General features: G+C 44.8%; 1 protein-coding gene across 5 annotated transcripts in view; it reads right to left on the bottom strand.

Moving 5' to 3' along the window:
• Positions 1-12,175, bottom strand: part of TCP11L1 (t-complex 11 like 1) — a 34,344-nt gene extending 22,169 nt beyond the window's left edge. Inside the window, exons 1-2 of one of the 5 annotated variants that reach the window (XM_063782830.1) lie at positions 11,568-12,175; positions 7,433-7,619 (exon numbers count right to left, since the gene is read on the bottom strand). In XM_063782830.1, coding sequence (XP_063638900.1) covers positions 7,433-7,595 — 163 coding nt within the window. In that variant the 5' untranslated portion in view covers positions 7,596-7,619; positions 11,568-12,175. Of the gene's footprint in view, positions 1-7,432; positions 7,620-10,970 lie in introns of all 5 variants that reach the window. The other 4 variants (XM_521882.8, XM_063782831.1, XM_009460193.5 and 1 more) reach the window with 4 other exon arrangements.
• Between the last annotated feature and the right edge of the window lie 315 nt (positions 12,176-12,490).

The raw sequence follows: 12,490 nt of genomic DNA, 5'->3' as shown, positions 1-12,490 counted from the left end.
AAACCCCATCTCTACTAAAAATACAAAAAATTAGCTGGGCGTGATGGCAGGCATCTGTAGTCCCAGCTACTTGAGAGGCTGAGGCAAGAGAATGGCGTGAACCCGGGAGGCCAAGCTTGCAGTGAGCTGAGATCGCACCACTGCACTCCAGCCTGGGAGACAGAGCGAGACTCCATCTCAAAAAAAATTAATAATAATTACTCTAGATCCTTCTCTCACATGATAAACAAAAATGAACTCAAAATGGATTGCAGAGCGGGGCATGGTGGCTCATGCCTGTAATCCCAGCCCTTTGGGACGCCAAGGCGCAAAAATTGTTTGAGGCCAGGAGTTTGAGAACAGCCTGGGCAACATGGCGAAACCCCAACTCTACAAAAAATACAACAATTAGCCAGGTGTGGTGGCATGCTCCTGTAGTCTCAGCTACTCAGGAGGCTGAGACGGGAAGATGGCTTAAGCCCAGGAGGCAGAAGTTGCAGTGAGCCATGACCCCGCCACAGCACTCCAGCATAGGTGACAGATAGAGACCTTGTCTAAAAAAAAAAAAAAGAATCACAGATAGAAATCTTTGCCATCTTGGATTAGGCAAAGATTTCTTAGATAGGATACAAAAAGCTCAAACTACAAAATAAAAAATGGATAATTTGGATTTTATCAAAATTTAAAATGTACATTCCATGATAGACTCTATTAAGAAAATAAAAAGGTTTTTTTGTTATTTGTTTTTTGAAACAGGGTCTTATTCTGTTGCCCAAACTGGAGAGTGGTGATCACAGTTCACTGTGGCCTCAACCTCCCAAATAGCCGGGACTATAGGTGCACACCCAGTTCAGTAGGTAGGGACTTCCTGTATATATACATATGTATAAATATATGCTTATTTTTAAATTATTTCTGTTATCAGTTATCAGAAAATGAAACTTCCACTGTGGGTACATCAGTATCAAGCATCAGGTGTTATTATCAAGCATCAGGTGTTATTAAACTCCACCAAGGTCTTACCCCTTAAGAAGAAACTCAGAGATTATTAGGGCTCCCAAGTTTTTTAACCTTGCTTTTGCAAGAAATTGTGGGGAAAAGAAAGAGAGATCAGACTGCTACTGTGTCTATGTAGAAAGAAGTAGACATAAGAGACTCCATTTTGTTCTGTACTAAGAAAAATTCTTCTGCCTTGAGATGTTGTTAATCTGTAACCCTTGTTCCAACCCTGTGCTCACAGCAGAGACCTGTGCTGTGTTGACTCAAGGTTTAATGGATTTAGGGCTATGCAGGATGTGCTTTGTTAAAAAAGTGCTTGAAGGCAGTATGCTTGTTAAAAGTCATCACCATTCTCTAACCTCAAGTACCCAGGGACACAATACACTGCGGAAGGCCCTCCAGCAGGGGCCTCTGCCTAGGAAAGCCAGGTACTGTCCAAGGTTTCTCCCCATGCGATAGCCTGAGATATGGCCTCCTGGGAAGGGAAAGACCTGAGCATCCCCCAGCCCAACACCCGTAAAGGGTCTGTGCTGAGGAGGATTAGTAAAAGAGGAAGGCCTCTTTGCAGTTGAGATAAGAGGAAGGCATCTGTCTCCTGCTCATCCCTGGGCAATAGAATGTCTTGGCGTAAAACCCAATTGTATATTCTATTTACTAAGATAGGAGAAAACTGCCTTAGGGCTGGGGCTGGAGGTGAGGTGCTAGCGGCAATACTGCTCTTTAATGCACCCAGAAGTTTGTATACATGCACATCAAGGCACGGTACCTTTCCTTAAACTTATTTATGACACAGAGACCTTTGTTCACAGGTTTCCTGCTGACCCTCTCCCCACTATTACACTATTGTCCTGCCACATCCCCCTCTCCAAGATGGTAGAGATAATGATCAATAAATACTGAGGGAACTCAGAGACAGGGTGCAGGTCCCCTGGGCCCACTTTTCTTTCTCTATACTTTGTCTCTGTGTCTTATTTCTTTTCTCAGTCTCTCGTCCCACATGACGAGAAACACCCACAGGTTGTGGAGGGGCAGGCCACCCCTTCAAAAATAATCAATGTCTTACCATCTGAAATTTATGAAAACAACAGAAATACATCACATCAAGTCCTCTGGGTGAATTTTTTTTTTTTTTTTTTGAGACAGACTCTTGCTCTGTCATGAGGCTGGAGTGCAGTGGCGCCATCTCGGCTCACTGCAACCTCCGCCTCCCGGGTTCAAGTGATTCTCCTGCCTCAGCCTCCCAAGTAGCTGGGACTACAGGCGTGTGCCACCACACCCAGCTAATTTATGTATTTTTAGTAGAGACAGGGTTTCACCATGTTGGCCAGGATGGTCTTGATCTCTTGACCTCATGATCCACCTGCCTTGGCCTCCCAAAGTGCTGGGATTATAGGCACGAGCCACCGCGCCTGGCCGGATTTGTTATTTCCCAATAATTTTAATCATCTGGGTAATAATAGGCACCGTTACTATGCTGCCTAGTCATGAAACACAGTGGCTGGAGCAAATCAGGAAGGAATTTCACTTCCTCTGGACTCTGTTGAGTACGACCTTGAACAAGTCACTTAAATCTTGCAGGGTCAGTGTTTCTCCACATGCAAAAAGAAGAGACTTAAGGGTGTGCTATGAAATATAAGAATCCTCCAAATTTTAAACAAGTGCATTCTCAGTGTTTTGGGCATACTTGGAAAAAAACAGCTTGCACCAAGTACTAAGAACCTCACCATTAGGAAGAAGAAAATTTTCAGGAACTGTCCAAGTTAAGAGACTACTTAAAATCAAACTTATCAATGACAGGTATCTGATCATGATAGATAAAAGCTACAGTTCTAAGATATGATCAGGACATGTTACCGATGTACATATAGAGGAATTTTTCACTGCATACAAATTATAGGGTTGTGGGGATTTTGTTTTGTGAGAGTTCTCAAATTTACCAATTTCATAAATGAAAACTTGGTAAGGATTGCATAAAATTGCATAAAGATGCAATTTGGTGGACAACACGTCTTCACCTCAATTTGTTAAGAGAACCTGGGTTGTAATAAGAGCCATGAAAAATGGTAAGGTCAACTCAGACATGGTGGTGCACACTTGTAGTCTCAGCTACTAGGGAGGTTGAGGTGGGTGAATCACTTGAGCCCAGGAGCTCAAGGCCAGCCTGGGCAACATAGAGTGATCCGGTCTTAAAAAAAAAAAAAAGTAAAGATACATGTAACTTACCCTGGAGTTTATCTTACGTGATACAAAGCTAAAGTTGTTGCTAAATTTTGTTATTTGGTTACAGCATTTGCGCACTGATGCCCTGTTAGAGAAACTGAAAACCATATTAGGTTAAACATGACTTTAGAGAGGCTGGCAGACAGATTCCAAAATAAAATGAAGTCCTAATTTAGAATGGTTGTACTCTCTATCTTTACTAAGGTGTCCTGAGATGCCTATACACTCTGAAAAGATGCTGTTAGTCACATAAGTGGACGGACATTTATGGAGGGCAAGATTGCAACTGTCACCCAAACAGCTACTACAGAATGAGCACAGTAAAGCCAGGGTAAAGGTTACCCATAGTACTTATTATGTTGTTGGAAACTGCTTGTTAATTTGTCTTCCTGGTCGCTAGCCTGCAAGCTCCATGAGGACAGAGACAATATGTGCCTGGTTCACTGCTGGATCCCTGACATACAGTATGCACTCAATAAATATTTGACTGACTGAATACAGAGACACCATAATTCAAAGTCTAGTCATGAGCTTTAGAAATGTAAGTTCTCGTGTCATCTATTCATCTAAAGATGACTGGGATCTACTAATTAAATTCACAAGGACCTGATCCAATAAACAAAGGTCCTAAGTGGGAGATATTAACTGGAATAACAATTGATGTTTGTCATCTGAATATAGCATCTTTTACTGGTCAACTAGGTGATTAAACGTTAGAACAGAGGGTATTTTGTGAGAAGAGCATTAAAGTATAAGTAGTAGAAGATTTTAGAGAAAACATTGTTAAGTTACAGTTGACTGATCCTTACTCTGTTTAAAGAACAGATAATCTTTTACAATCAAATCACCACCTCAAATCAGTACCAATCAATTTTTTACAAGCCAGCCATTTTTCCTTTTTCAATATTCTGCATCGGTTACATCAGAATTCTACTCTTTTTTTTTTTTTTTCTTGAGATGAAGTTTTGCTCTTGTCCCCTAGGCTGGAGTGCAATGGCACAATCTCGGTTCACTGCAACCTCTGCTTCCCAGGTTCAAGTGATTCTCTTGCCTCAGCCTCCCAATTACAGGCACACACCACCACTCCCGGCTAATTTTTGTATTTTTAGTAGAAACAGGGTTTCACCATGTTGGCCAGGCTGGTCTCGAACTCCTGACCTCACCTCAGGTGATTCACCTGCCTCAGCCTCCCAAAGTGCTTATAGGCATGAGCCAATGCGCCTGGCCTAGCAACTCCACTCTTAAAGTATTACTCTGTGTTATAATTTAAAACAATAAATGTTCTCTTTTTGCTACTTACGTTTTAATTTGTAGAATTCCAAATGTGATTTTAGAGTTACTTTAAACTCAGTAGCTACAAATTTAGAGAGTTTGGGGGAAATGTCTGTAAACTGTTAATTCCATATTTTGTAAATCCTTATTTATGCTCTATGTGTTCAATAATGCTTCGTTACCTGATCCCCAGATAATGAGGTCTTAGCTTTATCTTTTGGGTTTATAGCCCTGTACCTACCTAGCACTACAGGAGAAATAGGAAGGCAGCCAAAAGGAATACCTTAGGGCATTGATTTTAAACCTTATTTTGGTACAGACTACTAAGAGAACTTAATGAAAGCTTCCACGACCTTATTCCTAAAAACATGCATATACAAACAAATGTTGATATACTTTTTTGGTTATTACTAGATCCCCTAAATCTTGATCATAGGTCCCAGGATAAGTATTCTTGCCTTAAGGGCATAACTACACACAATTTCAGATAATGTAGCTTAGTACTGGTTTGACATTAATTTGGAATCATGCCATCAGACTGACAAGATGCCAAAGGCGAAGCCATCAACCAAAGAATGGCTGAACCTATAAAAGTTAAAATTGTTTAAAAAAATTAAAACCAATCAACCAACTGTTGGGAGAAGCTAAAGCAGGGCTTGCATGTCTCACATAATGTAAAAGAGTCTTGGAACATGTCCAGGGTCCAGGGTCTAAAACCCCTCATGGCCTTGGGAACACCAAGCTCTGTGCTAAAGGGCAGAAGGCTGCCCTGCAGCACCATAATCTAAGCCCAGGGCATAAAACCCTTCGTGGCTTGAATGGAATCCAGGGCTCAGGGCGTGGCCTCTGGAATGTGTCTAGACTTGCTGGCTCCTTGCTTCTAGCACTCCTAGGCTCATAGATCTATTGTATCTTAAACTAGAACATGTTTCCCATTATCTCAAGTAGCAGAACATGTTCCATATGCTGCAAAGAAAATGCTAAACCGTCACAGCTGTAGATCATGTGCTTGATACACTGCTTTCTTTCAACCCCCACATCCTCACCACCTGCTTCCTTGTTTCATCACCAATAAATAGTGCGGGCTTCCAGAGCTCGGGGCCTTTGCAGCCTCCATACTAGCATTGGCCCCCGGACCCACTTTATGCACTCTTAAACTTGTCTTTTCTCATTCCTTTGACTCCACTGGACTTCATCACCTCCACGTTGGGTCTGGCCATCCCAACAACCAACCAACCAATAAAGGGTGACTGAAGACCTAAACCAAAAGTTCTTCTTTAGCAGAAACTATAGATTGTAAAGCTATCATGTTAGCCATATACATCTACATTACAGCAATCAATCCTGGCCTCTTTATTTTTTTTATTTTTATTTTTTTGAGAGAGGCTTGTCTCTGTCATCCAGGCTGGAGTGCGGTGACACAATCACGGCTCACTGCAGCCTTGACTTCCCCAGCTCAAGTGATCCTCCTGTCCCCGCCTCCCAAGTAGCTGGGACTACAACCACGTGCCACCATGCTCAGCTAATTTTTTTTTTTTTTTTTTTTGAGACAGGGTCTTACTTTGTCACCCAGACGGAAGTGCAGTGGCGTGATCTCGGCTCACTGCAGCCTCCACCTCCCAGGCTCAAGCGATCCTCCTGCCTTAGCCCCACAAGTAGCTGGGACTATAGGCATGCACCACCATGCCTGGCTAATTTTTATTTTTTGTAGAGATGGGGTCTCATTATGTTGCCCAGGCTGGTCTTGAACTCCTGGACTCAAGTGATCCTCCTGCCTCAGCCGCCCAAAGTGCTGGTATTACAGGTATGAGCCACCATGCCTGGCCAATCCTGGCATCTTTAAATGCAATAGATGACATAATGTTAGTAGCAATAGTAGTAACAACAACTAATGTTTATTAAGCATTTATTACCTGTGAAGCACTGTTCTAAGTGCCTTATAGGAATTCATTTAATCTTTACTGCTACCGTAAGAAATATTGTATTTTCCTCATTTTAAAGACAGGAAAACAGAAGCTTTCTAACTACACATATTGGAGTCAGGCCTGACAAATGCATGATAGACTGTGCTAGCAACAACATGTTTCCTTGGACACAATTTGACCTAATAGTTGATTTATTAAAATCTATGTGATAATAAATCAGAATAAAATAGGGTCCATTAATGTTTGCTAGAAGAATAGTATGTTGACTAATAAATTGCCCGGGAAGGGCTTTGATCATTTTAGAAGAAACACACCCCAAAACCCAAAAATGTCTGTACTTTTTCCAAATATGTACAACTACTGATCATCTACAATTTAAAGGGATAACATCAATACCGACATTCTTAGACTATGACATTCCCTCTTAAAAACTTGCATTTTTGGACTCACTTCAAAATGCTTAAGGTACTCTTCATAAAAGACGTGAGTTGAGGCAACCGCTGGGAATGCCTGAAGATATTGCCACCCTTTCATTTAAGAGGCTTGCTCCTTGCCAGGGATCTGAAATGACTTCACCACACACATTTAGCAAACTGAATCCCCTCAAGCTTGTGGGAACTAAGCCCCCAGGCAGAGAATTAGGGTGTGGTGAACTTACTCACATTTTTTTTTAACCTGCACAAGCACAGTCCTGGCTGGAATTAGCCTCAGACTTTTCAAACACTCTTTCAATAAAAGCTGCAATTTATACTCCACCCTCCTATTTCTCAGAGCACTTCAGAGACTGGAGTGTCACTGAGGCTGGAGAAAGACAGGAACATTCTGGACATTATTCTAAAATGTTAATTTCCCATGCAATTGAAAATCCACAAGTAGCTAGGCTGCCAGCTGAGGAACTGCTATTATTCCTAAATGCTACATTGGCAATGTTATATTATTAGAACCTAGCTCATGGCCACATGCACAAGGAGGCCTCATAAAACCGTCACCTGAAAACAATGACAATATCGCATCTAACCAAAGTCAAATTTGCTTACAATGAGGTCTCTGCACTCTTTGGGGGCTGGAGGAGTCTGACTTTATTGCTTTTTGTAAGGCTTCATCAGCACCTTCCACAGCATCTTCGAGGCCTTCCTCAGAATCATTGGATTTTGATTTTCCTGCTTCATTTACATTGGACTTGTCAAGGTTTTCAGACATTCTCAATTAAGTTTATTCACTTTCCTAGGAAAGAAAACAACAACAACAAAAAAGAACTAAAAGATTCTAGCTCTGTCACCAACTAGCAATGTGACTCAGGGCAAATCATTTAATCTCTTTGGGTTTCAGTTTTCTCGTTTGTAGAATAAATGAGCTTGCTAAGATCTTATCCAGCTATAATATTCTACTTCAATGACTAAACAGATACTTGTAAAATGACATTAGTAATTTATCAGATTTCTGGATCTCAAGTAGTAGTTAGTTGTAATATTTTTGTCCTACTCCTAAGTAGCATGTTTCAAGAATACAGGGCCTTAAACTATAAGAAGACACACTCTAAACTGCCTGCTGCTACAATTTTAATCAGTGATTCAATCTTAAATTCTTTACTTTCATTCCTAAGAGCAGATAGGTAAACTCCTTGGAAATAATGCTTTTAATTGGGCTTACAAGTGAATACACTGGGCTAAAGGGTTGATTCCTTGATATTATCGTGTGAATAAGATACCCAGAGATGATAGAAACTAGGATTTTTTTTTTTTTCAGATGGAGTTTTGCTCTTGTTGCCCAGGCTGGAGTGCAATGGGGCAATCTCAGCTAACTGCATCCTCCGCCTGCTAGGTTTCAGCAATTCTCCTGCCTCAGCCTCCCAAGTAGCTGAAATTACAGGTGGGTGCCACCACGCCCAGCTAATTTTTGTTTTGTTTTGTTTTGAGACAGAGTTTCGCTCTTTCATCCAGGCTGGAATGCAGTGGTGCGATCTCAGTTTACTGCAACTTCCACCTTCCGGTTTCAAGTGATTCTCCTGCCTCAGCCTTCTGAGTAGCTGGGATTATAGGCGCCCACCACCATGCCTGGCTGATTTTTGTATTTTTAGGAGAGAGGGGGCTTCACCATGTTGGCCAGGCTGGTTTCGAACTCCTGACCTCATGATCCGCCTGCCTTGGCCTCCCAAAGTGTTCGGATTACAGGCGTGAGCCACCGTGCCCGGCCTAATTTTGTATTTTTAGTAGAGACAGGGTTTCACCATGTTGGTCAGGCTGGTCTCGAACTCCTGACCTCAGGTGATCCACCTGCCTCGGTCTCCCAAAGTGCTGGGATTACAGCCATGAGCCACTGCGCCCTACAGAAAACAGAATCTTATGAAGTGTTTAAGAGGAATGTGTGGGGCAAATATTTTATTTACCTTCTTGCCAGTAATTAGGAAAAAGATTGTAAGAAGCTGCAAACAACCATAATGTATGCAGTTGGGTGGGCTTTTTATTAGTTGCTGATCAGAATAGCAATAACACTTGACACTGTGCTTTGGAGCAGTTAATAAAAGGTCTGCCTGGGCCTCCCAAAGTGCTGGGATTACAGGCATGAGCCACCGTGCCCAGCCTAAAACAGGCCTAAAACAAGCGGATCATGAGGTCAAGAGATCAAGACCATCCTGGCTAACACGCTGAAACCCCGTCTCCACTAAAAATATTAAAAAATTAGCCTGGCATGGTGGCGGCGCCTGTAGTCCCAGATACTCAGGAGGCTGAAGCAGGAGAATGGCATGAACCCGGGAGGCGGAGCTTGCAGTGAGCCGAGATCGCGCCACTGCACTCCAGCCTGGGCGACAGACTGAGACTCTGTCTAAAAAAACAAACAAACAAAAAAAAAAATCCTGTTTTAATTACAGTAAAAGTTTTAGTCAATTCCTCCACTCTCCCTTTTCCTAGGGTGTTTCTGGGAGAGAAGACACAATGTTTCTGCATTTGCTGAAAATAATTAACATTTGTAACATCAGCACTTGAAGATCACAAAACATTTTCATAAACACTAATTAGACTTTCTTACACACATGGAAGGTAATCAGGTGATCAAAAGAAATGTCAACTGATTTAGGGAGTTTGGCAGACTGTGTTCTGCATATTAGAGACAGGTGAAGAATCACCTGATAGAATTATGTGAAATTTCAGAGAACTCCATTAAATAGAATGAAGTTACTGGAATTGAAATATTCAGGCCTGTTTTTGTTTTTTTTTTTTTGAGACAGACTCTTGCACTGTTCCCCAGATTGAAGTGCAGTGGCACCATCTCGGCTCAGCTCACTGCAACCTCTGCCTCCCAGGTTCAAGGGATTCTTCTGCCTCAGCCTCCCCAGTAGCTGGGATTACAGGCGCCCACCACCACTCCTCGCTAATTTTTGTATTTTTAGTAGAGATGGGGTTTCACTATGTTGGCCAGGCTCGTCTCGAACTCCTGACCTCTAGTGATCCGCCCGCCTCAGCCTCCCAAAGTGCTGGGATTATAGGTGTGAGCCACTGCGCCTGGCCCAGGCCTGTATTAATATGAAAGTTGTTTTCATGTATTTCCCCTTTCGAGACCCATCTTAGCTTCCAACACCCCACTGGAGACACCCATCTCCTCTGTGTCCTAAATCCTATTAGGGTCAGGAAATGCTCCAAGATCCAAAGGATAACATTACCAGCATATTCTGTGAGAAACGACAAAGAAAACGCTGCTAATTTTATTCTCTTCACATGCTGAGAAGGAGCCGAGGAGGGATGAAGTAATTCATTCTGTGCAGTGAGGAGGAAAGGGAGGATTTCTAGGTCTCTAATGCTCAGCTTAGTAAACTAACCCCATCCTTAAGATTGAGTTCAAGTCCTGTCTCTTCCCAGGACACTTCCCGGACCTCACCAGTGATTGCACCTTTCTCAACTCCTGCAGGGCTGGCTAGCCGACATTTGGCATTTGTCACTGCCTTAAATTCAATTCAAAGCGTGCTTATTTAAATAGAAAGATGCAAATACATAGTCTAGAGGGGGAGGCAGACAGGCTTACAAGGAGCCATAATGAAACTTAAGTGGCATTATGAAATTGCCCAGGGAATACAGCAGAGGAAGAAACTAACTCTGCCTGGGAGGAGATTGAGAAAACCTTCCCAGAAAAGAAGACATTTGAACTGATCTTTAAAAGGAGTAAGATTTCACCTAGTTAAAACATGTCTGGAGGGGGAGAGGAGGTGAAAAGGAGGGCATTTCACTCAGAGGGCAGAAGCCAAGGCACAAGAAAATGAGAAAAGGAAGTGGCTAGAGATGATGGAAAGATGCGTTGGGGCCAGATGGTAAAAGTGCTAGTTTTTATTTTAAAATTCCCCACCTAGATTTCGAACTTCTTAAGAGCCAGGACCAGTCATATTCCACTTATGCTCCATCTGTATATCCCCCAAATAGACACCCACAAGTATCTGTTGATAGAGATGAATCCCTACGTCATCTCTGTGATGTCACTGTATCTGGGAGGGCTGGGCGTTGGTTTCAGACATACCTGGGCCCCAATTCTGGCTCTTTACTAGCTGTGTAACTTCAGTGTCCTCCTCTGTAAAATACAGCTACCTACCTGCTCGGTTTGGGGGGAGATGAAACGAGGGATTGTGCACGGCAGGCCTTCTACAAATGGTAACTCTAATTAAAGGGCTCTACGATGCGGCCACGAACCATTTAATTTGCTTATATCGCACGCATCCATTCAACCCCCACTGTGTCTAAAAAGAGAGCCGAGGGGAGGAGGATCCTCGCACTTGCCAAGAAGACGGTCATCCGTCGGCGCTGCACGCGGGCCTAGGCTGGACACAAGAGGCTCCCCAGCAGAAAGGGTCTTTCGGCAAAAAAAAAAAAAGGGGCTCTGTCCCCCGGCGCCGGGAATCCTCTCCTCTGGCACTGAGCTCCACTCGCGCCCGGCGTCCGGATTCCGTTGTAAACAGCTGTTCAGGCCAGCGAGGGAGTGGCAGGGCCGGGAGTAGGGGAGGACGCGGGCACGCCGAGAGGACAGCCTCGAGGGGTGAGCTCCACCCGCCCGCGGACCCCGCCTCTTCCTCGCCTGCCCCCGACATCCCGGGATGGGGTCCGACGGGAAGAGGCGAAGAGATGCCTGCGACTTGGACCGCGCGCCTCCCGGACGAGCCCCGCCAGCCTCCGCCCCAGCTCCCGCTCTCACCTGCCACAGAGTCGGCGTTCTCCCTCCTGCCGCTCCCGCCGCGAATCAGGCGCGGGCTGGCGCCGCGGCGGAAGCCGGAGGGATGCGCGGCAGGCAGGGGCGGTTCAGCCTCTGCCCCTCCGAGGCCGCATCCCTCGCCACGCGGCGGGCGGTCCTCCCAGCCCGACTCGGGTGGGCAGCGGTCAGAGCGGCCGCTTCTCAGCATCAGGAAGGAGGAGACTGCTCTTGGCCGGGAGGCGCCAGCCCAATATAGGGCAGCGCCATGTCTTCGTACGGAAAGGCGGGAGGGTCTTTCCCCTGCTTGCCGAAGGGGTTCAGTAAGCGGTGACTCGCAACTGGGCGGCGCCGTGTTTCCTCAGGGAGAGGTGGAAAACATGGCCGATGACCGCTCAGGGGGCTCCGTGGCCAGTGGCTCCCAGCCAAGAGTCGCCTGCCCCACGCAGTGAGGCGCCATGTTTTCGTACGGAAACGCGAGAGGCACGGCCGAGTGCCCGCCGATGAGTCTCAGCTGGCGGTGGCTCGAAGCTGGGGATGGCCCGCCCCTAAGGCGCCATGTTTCCATACGGAAAGGCGGAAGGCGCCGCCGCATCCCAGCCGCTGGTGGGGGTGACGCGAGGAGAAAGGGAGGCGGAGAAGGCGCGGGTCAGTCAAAAGAAGGAATAAGAAGCCATTGCATCTGAAACCTTCCCCGCCCGTTCTTTGAAATTTAATTTTGCCATCCTGTTTGTAGCTACACACAGTTTATTCCCCTTCTCTCATTTCCTCAGCTTTAAAAAAAGTTAGTCCAGGCGCAGCGGCTCACGCCTGTAATCCCAGCACTTTGAGAGGCCGAGGCGGGCGGATCACGAGGTCAAGAGATCGAGACCATCCTGGCCAACATGGTGAAACCTCGTCTTTACTAAAAATACGAAAATTAGCTGGAC

The sequence above is a fragment of the Pan troglodytes genome, chromosome 9 (genome assembly GCF_028858775.2).
Source record: "Pan troglodytes isolate AG18354 chromosome 9, NHGRI_mPanTro3-v2.0_pri, whole genome shotgun sequence".
Lineage (NCBI taxonomy): Eukaryota > Metazoa > Chordata > Mammalia > Primates > Hominidae > Pan > Pan troglodytes.
This window is presented reverse-complemented; position numbering and strand designations above follow the sequence as displayed.